The sequence below is a fragment of the Pimephales promelas genome, chromosome 8 (genome assembly GCF_988280905.1).
Source record: "Pimephales promelas chromosome 8, fPimPro1.hap1.1, whole genome shotgun sequence".
Taxonomy (NCBI): Eukaryota; Metazoa; Chordata; class Actinopteri; order Cypriniformes; family Leuciscidae; genus Pimephales; species Pimephales promelas.
The window spans coordinates 12,667,848-12,688,991 of record NC_142776.1 but is presented as its reverse complement, the minus strand read 5'-3'; the positions used below and the strand labels follow the sequence as shown (position 1 = coordinate 12,688,991).

The 21,144-nt window shown below is 38.9% G+C and overlaps 1 protein-coding gene across 4 annotated transcripts in view; it reads left to right on the top strand.

Moving 5' to 3' along the window:
- The window catches only part of setd5 (SET domain containing 5), a 58,443-nt gene that overhangs the window by 21,211 nt on the left and 16,088 nt on the right, over positions 1–21,144 (top strand). For 3 of the 4 annotated variants that reach the window (XM_039655631.2, XM_039655628.2, XM_039655627.2), the window contains exons 2-8: positions 1,542–1,787; positions 6,891–6,993; positions 9,411–9,691; positions 10,308–10,366; positions 13,372–13,559; positions 13,710–13,748; positions 15,850–16,095. In XM_039655631.2, the coding sequence (XP_039511565.2) occupies positions 1,717–1,787; positions 6,891–6,993; positions 9,411–9,691; positions 10,308–10,366; positions 13,372–13,559; positions 13,710–13,748; positions 15,850–16,095 (987 nt within the window). In that variant the 5' untranslated portion in view covers positions 1,542–1,716. The remainder of the gene's footprint in view (positions 1–1,541; positions 1,788–6,890; positions 6,994–9,410; positions 9,692–10,307; positions 10,367–13,371; positions 13,560–13,709; positions 13,749–15,849; positions 16,096–21,144) is intronic. The other variant, XM_039655630.2, reaches the window with a different exon arrangement.

Here is a 21,144-nt window from a genome sequence, read left to right as displayed (position 1 = left end):
TTCATTAAAGTGAATCGGTTCAAATGAGTCATTAGTTCGCGAATCGGACATTTCATTAAGGACCACTACACACGTTGTGTGATTATCCAGGCAGTTCAAGACATCGCACAAGGTTTGTCCAACACAGAAAACATTTCATCAGTAGATAGATTTTTTTGTAGTAGTTTTTTTTTTTTTTTTTTAGTGTGGTTTGTCATCTGAATGTGTGGAAAAAGCTTTTCAGAGAAGATAAGACAATGTTATTTTAGCCCAATTCACAACCAGTGGTAGTTCAGAAAAAAAAAAGAGAGAGAGAGTGAGTCGTTACGGATATGTTACGTTCAATATATATATATATATATATATATATATATATATATATATATATATGTAGAAGACGGCGACCACGTGACCGGGGCTTTCACTCTCTGCTCATTCTCTCAGTTAAACAAGCGCAGCAGTCAGTCATCTACATTCTGCATCACTCACCGGTCAAAAAAGGCTTTGGTGGGACAAAAATACACCTCAGTAAGGCTGACAGAAAACATTGCGCAAGTTCTAGTCTTCTTGCGCTTTATGTTTAAACTGACAGTTAGTCAAACTGACTTAGTTGCACTCATAATGTATGCGCTCCTACAAAATCAAACTACAATAATGGCCGAACGTGAGGAGTTGAACTGACCGTGAACTCATCGACCTGGAGAGCGGGCGGGCTATGACGCATCTCCTTTTTATTTAAAGGGGCCGCTTTGAAACTGGTCGTTCAGAGACGCACATCAGAAAAGGGGTAGAAAAGGGGCTTGTGGAGCTATAATAATGAGGAATTCAGACCCAAGCATTGCAGTTATGTTTTATATAGACCACAACGGTATGATTTATATGTAAAAATGAATGATTTAAAAGCATGATATTATGTACCCTTTAAAAAGCGAAAACAGCTGTTTGAAATTTCTATTCCAGTTTTTGGTTTAAAGTAGTACACCACCCACCGCTACACACAATTGCAATTATCTAAAGGGCACACTCCTTGATGAGCTACGTAAATAATTTGTTTTAGTGTTTTCTTTTTTTGTGGGTGCTATAAAAGCCACGTTTCCACCATTGGGCCAAACCGTTCTCTTTGCCTAACCATTTCATTTCATGATGAGCAGCAATCTAATGCGGAAATGATGCAAGAGTTTACAGATGCTATTAGATGTAAATAGCAACCACGTTAAGGAGGATGATCAGATTTTTCTTTTAATTTTATTATTAATTTGTTTACGCTGCTCAAATAGCTTGTTTAGCCAGGCAACAGACAAGTGACCAATCCTAAGTGCCGATGTCACTACATCCATTCTATCAGCACGGTCCGCAGCAACCATGCTGAGAATTCTGGGCAGAGAACGGTTTGTAATCGTGCCGTAACAGGCTCAAGTGGAAAAATAACTGGAACCTTTCCTTACCTTTCTTAGAACTGTTCGGCCCAACAGTGGAAAAGTGGCTAATGTTTGCACGGTTTTTAACGGCATTTACACATGACGTATTTAATCCTCTGTTTTTGTGGTTGTGTCTGATTTTAGGTCTCCTGATGTGTGTGACGTGGTATAGCAGCGCCCCATCTGAGGAGTGCTTCACTGCTGTCATTAGGAGCCCTTGATTCTCCTCTTCCCTCCCCTCTCCTCTCCTCTCCCTCCCCTCACCCCTCCCTGCCCCCCCTCCCCCCATCCCCTTCCCTGTGTTGCTGCTCTCGACGTCATGAGCATAGTAATCACACTGGGAGTCACCACACCTGAGACACCTTACACCGATATGGCCGCTGGATCAGAGTAAGTTTCAGTTATGAGCACTTTTTCCTCTAATGTGGTTCTGATGTGGGCTCCTGATCGGTGTCCTTTCTTAATCCATTCCATAGGTTTATACAGCATAAAAGTCTAAAAATTAGTTTGCTCGAAACCTTTTTGGAGTGGGAGAGACAAGACCACATAAAAGTGTCAGTACTACCTAACTGTATAAAACACCACATTTGTTTTTAGACAGTCACATAACACGTTGCATCAAAACCCATTATGTCAAGTTTGTGGAATCATAGGGCTGGATTTAAAAAGGCTTAATTTGCCCGGCTGAGCACTAGCCAAGAATGGGTTCTGGCACCAGAAAGCAAACTATTTTGATGGAAAAACCCCATTTTAATGAGGGTTGTTTACTTTTTTTTTTGTTTGCAAAAAGTAAACAACTTGGGTTGTTTGCTATGGAAGCTTATGTGTAGCATTATTCAATCTGAAATGTAATATGCTAAATGACAATGCAATATGTAAAATGGCATTGCATTTTGTATTTAAATTTACATTTTACATTACCATTCTAGCAACGTTTGGTGCAAAATGAAAATGAAATGACATAATTTACATTTGCCATTTCATACACTAGTTTTAATATGCATAATTGAAACGCTTTATAAGTGGCAAAATTGAAATGAAAATGCATTACAGAAATGATTAGATATGTGTGACATATTCAAGCAAAAACTGTGGCAAAATGATCATTCAAATGCTATTTTTATTAATTGCATTTACACTCACAGTCAAGACACTCGCGATTGCATTTTCATGAAGTGCCCCGCAATGGATGTAGCAAAATTCATGCACTTTGAAAATGCAATCCGAGCCGACCACGCCCCCTCCTGGCCTGTCAATCACTGCATCAAGGCGTGCCTCGGCAACAACAGGTAAACATAGCATATGGCTATGTTACGTGTTTTGAACTGTTGAAAAAATTGCCGCGGCAGAGCTAATACGAGCGTTAAATCATTTAGCAGATAGAGTGGAGCGTGAACAGAGAAAAGGTAGTATTTCCGAAGATTATTACGCGTATATTAAAATATAATTAAGTTGTTGTTTACTTCAGTCCACACTGCTGCATTTGGCGATGTAACGTCCATGGACTAACCCCATAACTTACAAGGCCGTGATATCTTTAACTTTTAACCCATACATCTCTATGGACTCGCCAGGGATCTCCACAGGTGGCCTCCCCGCTCCCCTAGGCCTATCTGAATATTACAACTGTTCTTCCACCACCTTTAAGAGGTCAGCAGCCAAACGGGTGTCGGCGCCTAATAAGGCAGAAAATTCTCCCAGACGTTCCAACAACGTACTGTTCTATCACCTACATACACGTAATAATCTTCGGAAATACTACCTTTTCTCTGTTTACGCTCCACTTTATCTGCTAAATGATTTAATGCTCGTATTAGCTCTGCCGCAGCAATTTTTTTCAACAGCTCAAAACACGTGAGATAGCCATATGCTGTGTTTACCTGTTGTTGCCGAGGCCCGCCTTGATGCAGTGATTGACAGGCCAGGAGGGGGCGTGGTCGGCTCGGATTGCATTTTCAATGTGCACATTGAATTTTGCTTCATCAATTGCGGGGCATTTCGTGAAAATGCAATCGCGAGTGTCTTGACTGTGAGTGTAAATGCAATTAATAAAAATAGCATTTGAGTGATAATTTTGCCACAGTTTTTGCTTGAACATGTTACACATATCTAATCATTTCTGTAATGCATTTTCATTTTGCCACATATAAAGCGTTTCAATTATGCATATTAAAACGAGTGTATGAAATTGCAAATGTAAATTATGTCATTTCATTTTCATTTTGCACCAAAGATTGCTAGAATGGTAATTAAAAATGTAAATTTAAATACAAAATGCAATGCCATTTTACATATTGCATTGTCATTTAGCTTATTACATTTCAAATTGAATAATTGTTTCACCTTGGTTAAGTGAGTGGATCTGTTTCACTCAGAGAGAAATGTGAAATATACAGTGGACAAAAGCAAAATAATTTGTTTAAATTGAGAGAAATAGAATTACTAATTTTTGTCTTGTTTGTTAGCTGGGCAATGTGCAGACTTCATTGTTTTACTACATCCTCCATTTTTTTTTTCCATTAAACAATTTAAACATAAGATATTACCAGCTATCTTTGTTTTTTGTGCTTTGCTACCATTTGAACTGTAGGGAACAAAACCATGTCATTAATGTTTCAAGTACAGATACTTAATGTTTCAAGTACAGATACACACTAAAGGCCTGTTCACACCGGGACGAATTTCACGCGCGATATTCGTCGACGTTTAACGCCTCGTGACTAAACAATGGGCGCCAATGTGAGTGTTCACACCGACGCGAAAAACGCCACGCGTAAAAGCGTAATTTTTAAAAAAACGGCTCGGGTTCGTTTTTTTGGTTTGACGCGCCGCGTCAAAACCAATCCGACCAACGAGATTGGCGGGTTTGCTCACGTGTCTGGTACTTCTGAAGTTACAGTAAAACACAACTTGGGGGCGCTCAAACACAAAACGGTCTTGCCGAGCACACATACGGCGAAGAAGAGATAAGATACCTATGGGCAAGATGATGAGCTGCTGGTCTCGGAGCATAAAGAGCTAAATGATAATATTTATATTAGTATTTCTGTAATAATAGTATAGTATAGGGTGACCAGTCCTGTTTTCCCGGGACATGTGTAAAACGGTCACTGTGCTTTATTAGATTTTGACAAGTGAGGAGAGGAGATAGATAACCGCTCTGCCGACTCTTTGTATTCTTTCTTTTATTTTATTTTTCTATTGTGACCAGATCTTTGTTTGTGTTTTTTTTTCTCGCTTGATACCATGTATGAGGACGAGTGTAACGTTTGAGTGGTTTTATTAAACGCGGGGAAATACGACAACTCTCGTCTCTCGTGCATCTGTTCATCCGACAACTGCTATGTTTTTATCTCTGGGCAACATCTTAACTTTGCGTTACACATGTCCTGTTTCCACGTCCTGTCCTGACTGTTTTTAAGTGATGAAAATGTCCTGGTTTTAAAAAAAAACTGCTGGGAAAGATCATTTCTCTACAGCAAAATATAGATGGGCAAACAAGGTGAATGAGGAAGAAAAACAAGATAAAGAGGACGAAAACTAAAGATATAAATAGATTTTGTTAGTTCGTTTTTGTAAGTTTGTGAGAGCTATTTTTTGTTACATTTGGAGGCATTTCTTTTAGTTATTTATTATTTATGTATTTATTTTTCTACAGAAGACATTATTTCTATCATCATTTCATTTGTTTTTTTATCTGTCATAATAAAACATTGAGACATGAATATGATCACCCTAGTATAGTATTCTATTATTATTTCTGTTTTACATTCAACTTGTGGCAGTTAAACTGGACTTTCGGTTACTACTTAACTTGAAGATATGCGCTGCGGTGCTCTGGACTGCAGCTGCAAGCCGGCGTTTCTTTAAACAGAGACCCTCATTTGCTCCTAAATAATAATAAAGAAGGATCATGTTAATTAAAAGCGAAATCACGATACTCATATCCACGAACCTGTGTCGCAGTGAGGGAAGGCAGAATCATGACACACCCCTTCCAACTCCCTCAGATATCCTTCCCGTCCAGATCCAATATAGCTACCATATCTTTACTATTAGTATTTAAATTTAGTAGTAGTTAAATTTATAAAATTCGTAGACTTACACCACAAAACTATTTGAGGATAAATTATTTAAAATTGGGCGATTCCAGTGTTATGGACGTGACAAATATAAATTCTCAGAAAATCCATTTAGGCTATTGAAACCTCTGTTTATATATCATACTCCATTAATAAAATAGTTCAGACATTAGAAAAATATAACACATGCATTTTATATTTGATAGGAGGGAAATACTCATGAGGGACACAAAAAATCATTAACTTTTTGGTGGCTAAATATTTTTTAGTAATTCTGTGAAATTTGTGAATTACACTGCGTAATCCTAAAGTAATACTACCCACCAGATTTATGAGGAAAAAACAATGTTACAGATGTGACTGTTCCCTGAAAGCGGCACCCAAAGACTAGTTTAAAACTTTCACAGAGACCTCAAACAGAAAGCACTGAGCCTTTATTTAAAGTTAATTTCATTTTGCATTAATTGTATCTTGATTTTAATCAACGTTTCATCTACAAATTACCAAGATTTAACAAATAAAAAGTAAATATAGCAGACAATAATCAAGACACGGAGTTCAAATTGGAGTTCAAATTCAAATTGCGAGTGCAAGATAAATTAAGTCTCACTACCTTTAATGGTAATTGTGCGTTAAGCTTCAGGATGCGACACTCAGCCTTGTTTCATTTTCGACAGTTTGCACGTTGGTTTGCTGAAAAGATACTCACTCTTCCGTGGCATTCTGTAAATGTGGCGACGTGTGTTGCTGTGTGTAGCGCTGTCCATATCAGTGTATCTCCCGGTAGCCTAACACTCTTAAAGGTTTATTTTTTACCATTTTGGGAGGAGTCAAATTTACATGTGATTTCAACAACCAGATACATTTACACTTGTCCAGTTTCATTTGGAATGTGTCTCAAACCACGTCTTGAAGTGGTGATCACTCTAATCTGGAGGAAGGCCCGGTGGCCATACCTAGTGCTATCACTTGTCGTTCTACTAGAACCGTCTCGTTTTTTTGGCGACTGGGTTTCTCCTTCCACCATTTCATTTTTACTCTTTCAGTTCAACATGTTCAGTTCTGCAGATCACTATAGTGGATCTTAACTACTTTTCAGTTGAGAAGTGATCCTTGTGTCTGTGTTGATATGGGTCATCTACTAGTGCTTAGAACTGCCTCTGGTGGTCAGGAGGAATGAAACAACAGTAGTGGTTCTCTTTATTGAAAACTGAAATTAAGGGACTGGCATAGATCTTTGTCATTTTTAAAATGACAAGCCTATTTCTGCCCATCTGATTAGCACTAGTGGATCATTGCAGCGCCAAACACTGCCTCTTGTGGTCATCTGGAGTTTACAGAACCACTGTTACTTGTGTAACTAACTAGCGATTTATTTCCAATCATTTAAAAAAATCTCTCTTTCTCTCAGTCCTGAGTCAGTTGAAGCAAGCCCAGCAGTAAACGAGAAAAATTACTCAAGTCGCAGCTGTGGGAACACACAGAATCATGGATATGGTGGCCTGCCCTATGCTGTAAGTTCTTTTTATTCTTTATTTGTATTTTAACAGATTAGCCTATAATATAGATTATGGAGTATAGTTATGTTATGAGTTATTGTCATTTTAGCATCAATTTGTCATTTTAGCATCAATTTGTAACCCAGTGGTTCTCAAACTTATTTGGTGACCACCAAACCCTCCATTTTTTTTTTAATCAGGCTCCGTCTCTGACATGCATAATTTCTCTAAAAAACAATCAAATGAAAAAAAAAAAACTTTTTAAATTAAAAATGTGCAATTAAAACAGTAACACCTGCAATAGTTTAATTTTGTAATATCATTGAAAAATACAGTGAGAGAAAAATAGTGCAGAACATGCATTTGAATTTAAATAAAGAATAAATGTAAATGTTTCATTAATTCTTTGGAAGAACAATACCATATTTTCCCCACTATAAGGTGCACTTAAAAGCCTTTAATTTTCTCAAAAAACGACAGTGGGCCTTATAATCTGGAGCGCCTTATATATGGATCAATTGGTTAACAACGCTCCGCGTTATTAAATTCACCCGCGAACTCGCGCTTGTGTCCATCTTTGTTACACAGCCAGTTCAACCTCGTATAAATCAGATTATGTGTGTAAATCACGTGGCCCGCTGATGAGCGCTCACTCTTACTAACAGACACACGAACAGACACACTGTCCCCGACGCTGCTCGCACGTCACAAAATGTTCAAAAAGCGCTCCCGTTCACAGTCACCGGGTCTTCTCATTCAAAACAGCCAGCTGTTGCTGTCAGCGAGCCGACGCACATTGAATACACATATGAGTCAGGCTGCAAATGTAAAAGTTAAGTGCCCGCCCCAGCGCGCTCACGCTTTCTAAATAAACACCTCACCTCCGGCGCCGCGCACTCGCTACATTCCCTTTAGCACATCTTGGATGCATAACGCAAAACCAGTCAAACGTTTGACTGTAGTATCTATGTGCCTTATAATCTGGTGCGGCCTATATATGAAAAATGTTCTAAAATAGATCATTCATTGAAGGTGCGCCTTATAATCCGGTGCGCCTTATAGTGCGGAAAATACGGTATATAATCAGTGGCTCACAAGCTCAGCTTCTTTTGTCTTCTCGACTGAAAACATGGCAGCAGAGCAGTGTGTTTGTAATAGCAGCTTGTTATGCTGTCCACTGAAGAGCTCTAAAGAACGATTCAGTGGAATTGGTGTTTTCAATTCCACTGAATTGAAAACACCAATTCCAATTCCACTTTATAAAAGCAGACAGAGACAATTTATATAGAGACATGCCACTTCCTAAATCCTCAATACAACTATATAGGGAAAACCCGTAACGCTAAAGATGGCGGTTGTATGCACATGCCCCGTCCCTCCCCCTGGAAAGCCAATCATCTGATTTTAACAGTAAAGCCGGGAAATATTTAAGCCTATCGTCTGGTTCCACTGACGCATGCGCACAGTTGATGTCTGCGACAGCGGAGATGAGAACCGTATAAAAATATAACCTGTGTGGAAAGGGCATTTTAAACCTTATTTTGGGGCAAAGTCATCAAACTTTTTCAGCGATTTTTATCATATTTTACTGCTGTTTCTATACATAGACCAGTGAAAATGCAGTTCTGACTCTCTGCCCATTCATTTAGATAGGAACCTGGTCTTGTCAGTCCGAAATAGCTATCTGAGGCGTTGCCAAGATGGTGGCCAAGTGGCAGGACTTGCCTAAAAGGACTTTGAAGCAGAGCAGCAACCACTATTCATGCTCTTAAACGCTGTTGCAGCGGCTTTTCAGTTTTTAGTTTTGTTTTCCCCTGCTGGGTGTGCCCCACACTTTGAGAACCACTGATGTAACCTAATAGCACCTAAGTAATGCATAGAGCTGAATCATATTAAAAAAAAAAAAAACTCTTGCATAATGCTACTTTTGTTTTGTGCACATAATTAAACTGAATCATGCATTTATAATGAAAAGTGTTTATTGTATAACACCCATAGCCACAAACTCATTACCTCAATACCTCTTTCTTTAACATTACTACAAACCATCCTGGACAGGTATTATATTTGAATTTGAATTTATCAGATGCTTTTATCCAACGCAACTCACAAATGAGGAACATCTCAAGGAGTCTGTCTTATGCAGGATCCTACAATATTTTTAGTAGTGTTCGTCACTTTTTCAAAAATCAAGTTTACTTAAAGTTCCTTTTGTTTTTTATGGTTTCAGTTTAAGAAAGTTTAGCTCATACATTCTTGGCAACATTTAAATACTGTTTACTTTAGAATGCAACTTTTTTGTTTTTTGTTTTTCATTCCCACCTCTTCTTTCTTCCTGCCCCTTTTCCCTGCTCCCCACCTTTCATCCCCCCCCCCCCACCCCCCTCTCTTTCCTTTACTCTTTTGTTGTGCCTGAACACCGTTGTTTGAAGATGCAACAGTCTTCCGTTGTGTGTTGTCAGGATCATAACTATGGAGCTCCACCCCCTCCCACCCCTCCTGCCTCCCCACTCTCCCAGACCATTTTCTCCCACACGGAACGCAATGGCACTCTGGGACGATCACGACCCTGTTTGCCCACCGATGAACCAGACAACTCTGCCGACAGCGAGAGTTCATCGGAGGAGGAGGTTGTGGAGGGCGCAGTTCCACCTCCCTGGTGTCAGTGCCGTCTAATGCAGGATGGCTTCCTCATTAAGTGTGAGAATTGCAGGTAGGTGATTTGTATTTCAGATGGAACTGTGCTTTAGTGGTATATGTAAAGGGCATTTTTTCATCAACTATTTACAGCCTTTTTTTGTCACCCCCTTTTTTAGAACAGTTTACATACCTGAGAAAAGTACAGTCCACTTCAGTCATGAACATATGACTTCACCCCATATGAAAATGCGTATTTCACTTAATTTAATGCAAAGCACAGTACATTTCTCAAATATATTCGATATGTTGGAAAAATGTTGTGATGGCTTGATTATAAGTCAACATGTTCCCCTAAGCTTATATATTATTGGTTGATGAGGCTTTTTCCACCTTAAAAACAAATAAATTACCAATGACAAAAACTTTAATCACTTTATTGGACTTGAAACTTTCTGTATATTTTGGAACATTTGCAGAGGTCCATGGTTTCATTTTTTACATCTTCACATTTGTGCCCGGTCTTAAATGTCTAGGCTTTAAATCAGCTATGTGTAAATGTAGATGGGCTGAATCATCATGGCAGTTATTGGTCTCATAAGAACAGTGGCCAATAACTTCACTGCGAATCATGGCAATCAGTTATTGATCTAATGGATGGAGAATCTGTACTGAATGTGTTCTTATTGCAGGGGTCTGGAGAAGAAGAAAGGGATAGACGGGCAACGCAGAAAAGGAGAGAATTTTTCAGGTAAAAGTGGCTGTTTCTCAATTCCAAGAACACAAAGAATGGACTCACGTTCTAGTGGAAATCGGCCATGCCAGGCTACCTTGAAAGAACAAACTCGGAAGGACTGAACGCATCCTTGTGAGAATTGAGATGTGCTGCAACTGACCTTCCCAGGATGTTATAAGTAGTGGCCAACGCACAATATACAACCTAACACCACAAACAAATGTCAATGCCTATTAAAACATTTTACATATTTTTATAGACATTATTTCCATAGTATATTATATAGCTTTAATTTACCATATATTTGTGAAAATTAGTGTGTTTGTTTAAAGGAGTAGTTCACCTAAAAATGAAAATTCTGTTATTTTACTCACCGTCAAGTTGTTTCAAACCTGTGTGAATTTCTTTCCTCTGTTGAATACAGAGAAAGATATTTTGAAGGATGTCCGTAACCAGACAGTTGATGGACCCCATTGACTTCAAGAATAGGAAAAAAATGCTATGGAAGTCAGTGGGGTCGGTCAACTGTCTGGTTACAGATATTCTTCGAAATCCCTTCCTTTGTGTTCAACAGAAGAGAGAAATTTACACAGGTTTGGAACAACTTGAAGGTGAGTAAATGACGACAGAATTTTCATTTTTAAGTGAACTAATCCTTTTATTTCATATAGGATGCATTTTCAATCAACCATACATTATCCTGAAAACAACTGTCCGTCACTAATCAACACTGATAATAGCGAATAAGTCATGTCACTTTTATTTCCATAACGCTTTTTACAATACAGACTTTTTTAAAGCAGCTTTACAGTGATTTACTAAAAAAAAATATGCAGAGTTCAATTCTGCTGTGAAGCAGCTCTAAAAAGAGTGTCATTATTCAGCTGAAGTCAGTTCTTCAGTTCCGTTGTGAGGATCATCAAATAGTTTGATTCAGCTATAAAGCAGCGCTGCAGAAAACAGTGATGTCATCATCCAGCTCATTTCAATTCTCAGTCTATCCACAAGTTTCCTACGCCCCATTAGACCTTGCGTCAAAAGTGGGCGCGACTTCCGGTTTGAAGTAAACAAGGCGCTACTTGACATGTTTGACACTCGTTCATTCAACAGTTGACAGTCATTCAAGTTATAGCGATCCAAACTAGCTAACGATGTGGGAACACAACCTCAACGAAATTAAAAAGGGTGAAATAACAGTACCTTTACCCTCCGCAGTAGTTGATTGGGAGTATTATAATAACATTATTAATAATCAATACTCATCAAGGCATGGTGACAGACAGTTGTGCGAGCTGACAAACAATTAAAATAAAAAATACACACTTAGTCATTGTGCTTTGGAGTTTATTCAAAATTATAAATGAATGTGCTGCTTGAATACATTAACTGGCACATTTGGTATTCTGTCACCTCAGGCTTTGATCCTGAGTTTAGGTGTAACATCAGAAGCGAACAGCCAATCACATGCTGATAGAGTTTATAGAATATTAAGAATTTTAACAAATGTACACAGGAAGATTCGTTGTCTTTTGGGAGGTGATGGAAACTACAGTCGTTGGTATCACTGTGATTTCGTTTTCATCTTATGTTCAAAACAATCACGTTTAAGCCACTGAATTAGTTTAGTCCGGTTATACATACAACCGCGAACAGCGCATGTTGTCCCTGAGCTCCGTAACGACATCTCTCATAAAGATTTGCGTCTTTAAATAGTAAAATAATTCTCCGAAAAACAGCTAGCCTCTTCGCTAACTAACACACAAAATACCATTGGAATGCTACTTCCGCCGCGTCACCGGAAGTTTCACCCACTTTATTTTTTACATGAGCGCCCCTCGGAAACTTGTGGATAGTGTTCGTGCTATCAAATCAATATAATATTGCTGAATATTGAGTAGTACCAAATATAATTACAATTACAGCTGAACAGATGAATGTAATTTAGTATGGAAATAAAATTTAAAAGTCTCACTTCTCTATTTTGACATTTCTGACAAAATGTGGAGTGAAGTTTAAGGGTTTTTCTGGGTATTTCTCTTTTATATCTCTACATCAGTGATGCGCGGGTCAATGTATAAACAACCTGCAACCGACCGTTGTTTTCAGCTACCCGCCCGCAACTCGGGCCGCAAAAAATAGTAAAAAAAATATTGTACCCGACCCGCTTCCTGACCGCATTTTCTAAAAGTAGTAAATACTCATCTGAGCGTTATTGGGCCATAGACGTGTAACAACACAGCATCGCAAGAAGACGTAGGCCTACACATAACAAAGGCAAAGCCAGCACTTTGGTCATCATCTTTTATTATTTCAGCAAATGTCTCCCACACTTTTACTCTTTCTATTTGTGTATTTGCGGAGCTTCCACTCCCCAGTCTTCACCTTTTCTCTTGCCCCCTTCATCTCTCTGCAGACTGTAGACATGGCCGGTTCTTTTTAGTGAACCGGTCGAACCAGTACACTAAATCGAACTGAATCGTTCGAAACGGTTCGCGTCTTGTGTCAGTGCTGATCCACAAGTTACTAAAGTTACTCACTTTCAGACATGCCTGACAGTCGCCTACGAATCGAAATAAATCAATATCCTGAATTACATTTTACTCCAGTAACTCCAACAGTTCACTGAACCGAGACATGTTGGTGCCACTGTTGAGAGAAGTGATGAGCACGAGCAGCTGATACTATACCGACCGCACAGGGACAGCGGTTCGAATCATAGAACCGAGAACTGTTTAGCCTGAGCTTGTGTGTTATCTTCGTGCCAGTTATTCAGCCAATAATGTGTAGGGCTGTATATTTCATCAAAATTGTGTCTAGTACTATATTAATACAAATGTTTAATTGGCATCTTTTTTTCAAACGACCCGACCGACCACGACCCGAATATCATTAAAAACATTTTTGGATGACCCGTAACTGCGGGTAACCGCGGGTGACCGCAGGCACCCGCTCATTTCGGATCAACCCGCGCATCACTGCTCTACATGTATCTGCTCTCTTATGTGCTTCTTCCTTTACAGTGGGCGAGAGCAGTGCTACAGAGAGTGGAGATGAGGACATGTCAGCCTCTGCCGTGTCGTACACAGCCACCCAACACACACCCACTAGCATCACTCTCACTGTCAAAAGAGTCAAACATAACAAAGTTAAGAAGAGAAAGAAGAGCACAGAGAAAACGCGCACTACCCCTAAAGCCAAGAAAGTTAAGGTAGAACAACAAATACACACACAATGCTGCCTACAAAAAATGACTAATCTGAAAAGTCAGTAACTGACTAATTGCCACATCTGTCAGAGCTTTCCCATCATCTGTGTTATAGGATAATGAATAAAATAAAAATGTATGTTCTCATTACAGGCTTACAGAGAGGGTTCCAGAAAATCCATGAGGATGAAGGTATGGACTCAAATATGCAATGTTATCTAATGATCCACCTCTATATCTTCTTAGGAAATATTATTGTATGTAATATGTACAATTAAAGACATTGTCTTAAACTGGGAAGAGCAGTTCAGTTTGTTGACTTGTGTGTCTGGATCTCCTTTGAAGATGGTTTGCTTGGTGACTCATTAAAGGTATAGTTTACCCAAAAACGAAAATTCTTTCATTAATTACTCGCCCTCATGGCGTTCCAAGCCTGTAAGACAAATGATGATTAATTCTGTGTTTATGGAGGGACGGAAAGCTCTCAGAATTAATCACTTTGACTCTTCAAAAAGGTCATAAAGAGATTGTAAAACTAATCCATATGAATTGAGTTTAGTCCAAAATTTCCTGTAGAGACACGATTGCTTTATATGATGAACAGATTCATTCAGCTTTTATTCACATGTAAACAATCAACACACACATCAGTTGTGTTAACCCAACGGAAGCTCAAGCTGTGAATGAAGTTTATTCTCGTGTGTCATTTTAAGCCTCCGCAAGAGGTTTGTTATCGCATTTCAAGCAGTTTTGCATGAGCTTGTCTGTTCACCAATCAATGTTTATTTGTGAATAAAGGCCTAAATTAAAGCTGCAGTCCGCAGTTTTTCCTCTTTGTCGCCATCTCTGTTCGAAATCTGGAATTGCAGTTATTCATGGAATTATCAACTTTATGTGAGTTGTAATTCGACACGACACAGTGCGGATTAACAGTGTTTGAGGAGAGTGTGCAGCTGTCTGTCACGGCGCCGGTGTGGATACTGACATTCAGAATCACAGATTATATGTAAGCAACATCCACCTTTGTTCTGGTTCTGACATTGCAGTAAATCGCACTGATTAAATCTAACAATCGCTTATCGTATCATGCTAAACCGTGCAAATTATACTTTCTCAAATTGTCAATGACATGTAATTTCCTTGTTTTCGCATGTGCCGGTTGCAATCTCTTTATTTCTGTAGCCACTCCGAAGTCAGAACAAAGTCTTTTGCATTTTTCATCGGGTGAATCTGTTGTCATTGGTGATTATCGTTTGAACCTTTCTGGATCTGCCATCAAATTGATAAGTTTAATTATATCAAGTGAATGCTATAAAAGGCTATAATTCTCCACTTCCAGCACCCTCACAGCCAATGTAGTCTACTAGTTGAAACTTTGTGTACACACGTAATGACGCAAAAACATGCTCAAATCTCCTGCGGAATCCACCAGTACCACTGGATTTAAAAATAGTCTTTCAAGCTTACTGCTTTGATTTGAGCTAAGCCAAGCAGTGAGTTTTGAACACTTGGCTGGTTATGTATTTTCTCATATCTATTTTGGATAATTCTTAACCCCAATGAAGCTACGGACTGCAGATTTAAATGTGTCCGTCATATCTCTTCATAACATTTGGTATAAACCTCTACTCGAGATATTATCTTCCATTTTGTCAGACAAATCGATTTAAAAATTTTGTACCAGCTGCCATTGGTTTTTAAAATTGTTCTAGGTAATCTATTTATGGAAATCTTTTTTTTGTCTGTGTGTGTATATGTGTTGGGGTGTTGTGTTTATTTTGTTGATTGTATGGTTTACTACTTGGTGTGAAACAAATTAATAAAGTTGACCTTCCCTTACCATGGTTTGATGGTCTCTTCATGAACTTTTTGAAGTGTCAAAGTGGTAGTTTCATAGCTGTCTATAGAGAGACAAAAAGCTTTTAGATTTCATCAAAAATATGATTGAAAGTCTTTGTCTTGGGTTTGGAAGGACGTGAGGGTGAGTGATTGACATAATTTTCATTTTTGGGTGAACTGTCCCTTCTCATTACCAGATTTTTAAAAAAAAATTTTTTTTCATTTTCTGTGCAATTCAGTGCAACATCTGCAAGTGGGTTAACATGTTTTCTAGAAATCTTGACATAAAACAATGTGGCAATTCTGTCATGTTATGTGCAGGCTTATGTTAATGTATTTTTAATGGCTGCAATAGTTAAGATAGTCTTGTAAATAGTCAAAGACTGAAATCCTCCTCTTCCTCCATTTGTTATCTGATTAATCTTTAATCTAATTTATCCTCTGATTGTTGCAGAACTCTGCGTCTGAGGCCAGTGTTCTGGATGAGAACACAACAGAAGGATGGGAGACACGAATTCGGCAGTGGACTGATCAGTATGAGGAAGCTCTCGTTAACCAGTACAGTGCTGACGTACAGACCCTCCTCGAACACTACTGTGCCAATGGCAACTCGTCCCCATCCCCGTCTACTGTCGCCATGGACACCATTAATCGAACAGAACTGGCTTGCAACAACACTGTGTTGGGCTCACAAATGCAGGTATAGATGGGTTTTCGTGGATCGTCTTGAGGTTTTAAGACTGTGTCAAGTCATCAATATCATAAATAGGATACACAAATAACGTCCGTTTTCAAACACCTTAAATTTGGGAAGGAACAAACTAGAGTCAATTAAGATGATTCATGGCTTTGGGCAAAGAATGTAGTGACAGCTAATTTTATTACCTTTTATTTATATTGCACTTTATATCATGCAGATTGTTTCAAAGCAGATTTACATTCATAACACGAAAAGGATTCAATGATGCAAACAGTTCATTTGGGCTGTACAGAAAATAGTGTCATTGTTCAGCTGAAGTCAGTTTAGTGTTGATTCGGTTCCATTGAAAAGATCATCAATTATTAAACTACTTCTATAAAGCAGATCTGCTGAACACAGTGATTTCATCGTACAGCTCAATTGAATTCTTGTCCAATACTGTCAGTGCAGTCAAATCAATAAATATTGTTGAATCTCAAGCGTCCCCAACTCATAGGGGTTTAACGAGACCGTTTACTCATGAGATTGGGTTTATACGAGGTCGAGATGAGCAGGGTATTGAAATTGCGTTTGAATGCATGCTCGCGTTTTATTTGCGCTTTCGCGATCGTGTGTATTCTGTGAATAGGGAGTGGCAGTGCTGAATACGGATTCTACAAGATAAGACACATATGCCTGTTTCACACATACTTCGGAGTCCGTGTGCAGTGTGTATGCGGTGCCTTTTGCAGTGCGTATCCGGTACAGGAGCAGCACGTGCTATATACTGCGTTTGCAGTGCGTTACTGATCCGCGGCTATAGCTCAAACACATAGGGCTACTCACTATTTTTATTTCAAATTAAGAAGTTATGCAGCAACTTTTGTTTATAAAAAAAAAGTTTTGTCAGCATTGCCGATTCTCTTTGTACACTTTTAGTAACTTGAATGGACATATGCATGTTTAAAGGGGTCATGAACTGGCTTTTTAAATTTTATTATATTGTTGTCTGAGGTCAATTTATGTCGTTCGCTTGGTTTTTACATTCAAAAACATCAAAATGGATAAGTAATAGGCTATTTCGTACCCAAGTTGTGAGCCTTCCTGAAAAACGGTCTGTTTTTATGGGCGTGTCGCACTGAAGACTTGGAAATAAACGCCCTCTGCTGTGAGTGGATAACAGTTTTGCATATTATAATGAGTTTAACTCACCCGTCGGTGTACGTGGGGGAAAACGTCCAATGTTGTCAAATGGCAACCGGATTCGCCCATACATGTTCGACCCAGAGTCCGTGTGTTGCACAATTCCTGTCAGATCCAATATAGACGGCACAGCACTTTCTTTACTCTTAATCGATCTGCAAATCCAGTCTTGTTTACAAAACAATCCTCAGTGAAATGAAGCGAACAGACGACCCTCATCAGCTGGAACGTCATTAAAAATATAAAAACTATTGGAATCCAGAGGAAGCTTATGCAGCGACTGTCTTCCACAACCAGGCACTGCACAATATTCTGTATTGCTCGGTAGCTCGATCCGGTTTGTCATCACGAGGTAGGCATGTAAGTTGTTAGGCTACTTAGCTATGCGTGTAATGCGCGAATCGGCAGGCGGGGCTAAACCGGCCGTGTTGAAGTAGGAGTTGATCTTCTTCTGCGGGGCTGGTGTTTTAACCCCTTCGACGTCATAGTTCCCCACTTTTAAAAACGAGTCGTTTTCAGAGGCTGGTGTCAATAAAAGCTTTTATTGGACTAACAAGGACGTTTTCAGCTCTGAAACTTACAGGATATTCTTATAATATGATGACCTCTTAGAGGTCAAAAGCTCAAGGAAAATTTGATTTCTCAGTTCATCACCCCTTTAAACACAATAATAACAATGTAGGACTATAATTCCATGTATTACTTCTATATATATATATGAAGTTTCTCAAGCAAGTGATCAAATATTTAACCATGTACTTAGCCTATATTAAAATCAAAAACATTTTAAATTAAAACTTAAAATTGACTAAAACAGCCAATTTTGTGCATTAGACAATATGTCGTTGTTGAGGTAAATTGTAGTTTTCCTTGCTTAAAACCCCTGTCTTAAAGTAAAAAGATGAAAAGTAGTGTTTAATTAAACACATCTATGGTGAGATTGCTACATTGCTACATTATATTTAATTAAATGCATTATGGTGAAACAACTACATTTTCAGGTCAATCTTTGTTCATTTTGACGACGAACCGTGCACGGTCACTTTCATTCAGCGTTTGCAGCACAGCCGAAATAGACTCTGTGCGGAAACGATCTCTGCACTGCAGTTTACGCACCGTACCTGGAACGGATCGACGGACTGCATCCGCGTGCAGTGTGAAAGCTCTAACCTTTTAACATGGGTACGGGAAAAAAATACGGACCGCATATGCACTGCAAGCGGAGTATGTGTGAAACGGGCGCTAGGCTCTGTTGTGCAACGAATCCTTTGAATCCTGCTGCATTACATACGACTCTGCGGCTCATCTTGGATGAGCTGGATGGAACTACGTAGCATATTTTATCCTAACTTCACCCTCACACTCTTGTCATGGCAATATCACTAGACAGCTTTTCACCTTGGCGAGAAATCTTGACACATTTTAATCTTGCGAGATTTCGTCACAGTAAGCAAGTACCAACTAAGCAAGCCAGAGGCAAGGAACCCAAACTCCATCAATTGACAGAATGGAAAAGGAAAACTTTGGAGAAACCAGACCTGATGGCGGTCATATCGACAAGGCCTTCACAGGGCATTGTCTAGTTTGCATTCAGGGCTGCGTTTTGGTCATGTGTAGGTGCAGGTCCACCATCTGATCTGGATACAGACACGATACGACTGACTACGGTAACCTCGGGATAAACAGACTAATATTAGCGTAGAGGTTATTCTTTTTACAATGTAACATGCAACAAGATTTTATTGGAAGTGTTCCCGGTTATGGTTGAACTAATATATGCTGCCTAACAATCTTTTAACGGATGTGAATTATAGAAATGTAATAACGTGTTGTGTATGCTAGGTTAAAGAGATGCGTTTTTAGATTTACATTGACACTGTGTCTGTTTTCTGAAAAAAGCTTAGAAGACTAAGTAAGTTTTGGTGATGAATAGGAAGAGCTGCTGCCTGCAGTTGATTTTATTATTATAGGCAGTATCAAATGGCCAGACTTTTGATATCACAATAGATGTGAAGGACTAAAATGCATTAAGAGCTCACTCAAGTATTGAGGAGCTAAACCATGCAATGTTTAAAAGCTAGCCAATGCAGGGTTGATAGAACCGGTCTAATATCCTTTTTGCATTTGTCATTGAGAGCGTATGTTGTAATTTAGATTAGAGCACGCCCAAGTTCCTAACTGGCAATGAAGACTTGACAGAGCAGCCATAAAGTGTTGGACAGCATTCTAGGTCATAATGTTGTTAAGGTTTTTGGTCCAATAAATAAAACCTTTTTTTCTGTATTAAGTTGTGGGAAATAACTAGCCATCCAATTTTTCAAATCAACTATGTATTCCATTAATTTTGTAAATTGGTAAGTTTCGTCGGAGTGTGAAGAAATGTAGAGCCGAGTATCATCACCATAACAGTGAAAACGAATGTGCAATGCTTCCTAATGTTATCTCTCAAGGTCTAGCATGTACATTTAGTCATTTAGCAGAAGCTTTTATCCAAAGCGACTTGCATCTGAGGACTAAATCAAACAAGATCTCCATTGCACATTTTGTTCCCCATTCTGGTACCACACTCTCTACTACAGAAACCCCACTCCATGTTCATTTCATAGTAAAATTTGTAACCATTGAGTGTAATATTTTGTTTTTACACAATTATAACAAAATAACAAGTATACACGGAGTAAAATGCATTTTAGACTCCAACATTTAGTGAAAATGTTTCCAAACAATGCCAATGCATGAGCAACGCAACATGATGGTGTGTTAAATAAAGCAATTGAGTCTGTGTTTGCTAATAAAGATAGGTAGTCAGCACCTACTGGTGTAACAATGTAACCTGCAGAAAGGCTCACTGACATATGGCCACCATTAATGGACAGACTGACTGTTTGTCTGGAACACAGTCAAAAGTCCCAGAGCTGTTGGACTCTCATATCGGCACTGGTTGGAACTGATACTTAGCCGATCAAATTGAATGACTGGAACTAGTCAGCTAGTGGAAAACAACTAGCTCGTGGAAAACATATCTTGAGCGTTTTAAACTTGGAGATAGTACTGATAAGCAGAGTTTAAGGTGCTGTATGTGATTTTTAGCGACCTCTAGCGGTGATGTTTCAGAATGCAACACTCTTGTGCGTGCTCAATCTCAAGAGCAAGCATTCACTACCAGCCACAGGGAGACTTTCAACGCAACGGTGAAATCATCACACAACATGCTGGAAACTCATGTAAACTCCCACTGCAGTTACAATAATAGCCTACTTTTATCAGCTTGACATTGAACTAATGCTCTGTGCTCGTACCATGATAATGATACAATAAACTGCATTTAGCTGACAAGTGATGTTATACAGCATAAGCCATTTCTCTAACTATTCGTTTATCTTTCACAGTCAATCAGCAATGTTAACATAGGTGAATGTATAATATGATAACGAAAACGGTTAGTGAACTAAACTGAACAGTTTCAGTGTATCAAGTAAGATCGTAGGAAGTAACAATACTGTACTGAACGTGTCTGGAAATGTGTATAAACAATATGGTAGTGGGATGACGACGTTAGTCAGTAGATTTAGTAAATAAAATAAGTTGCATCCTAAAGCACCGACTTTTTGTTATCCTGGAACATTCTTTTGTATTCATGTCATGTTTCATGTAGTTTGCCTTGCTATTTCACTTGAGTTTACTATGTTGATCCGCGTTTTCGTCCGATCAGATTCACATTTTGCCTGACGAGCTTGAGCAGATAAAACCTTTTTTATATTTCTGTGGAGTTTGTGTTTGAGTCTGTGTTGTGCTGGAGGCAGGACGTTTTGGGGGGTTATCAGACTCCATGTCGTCAGCTGAAGTGCCGTTGGTCGCACATAGACT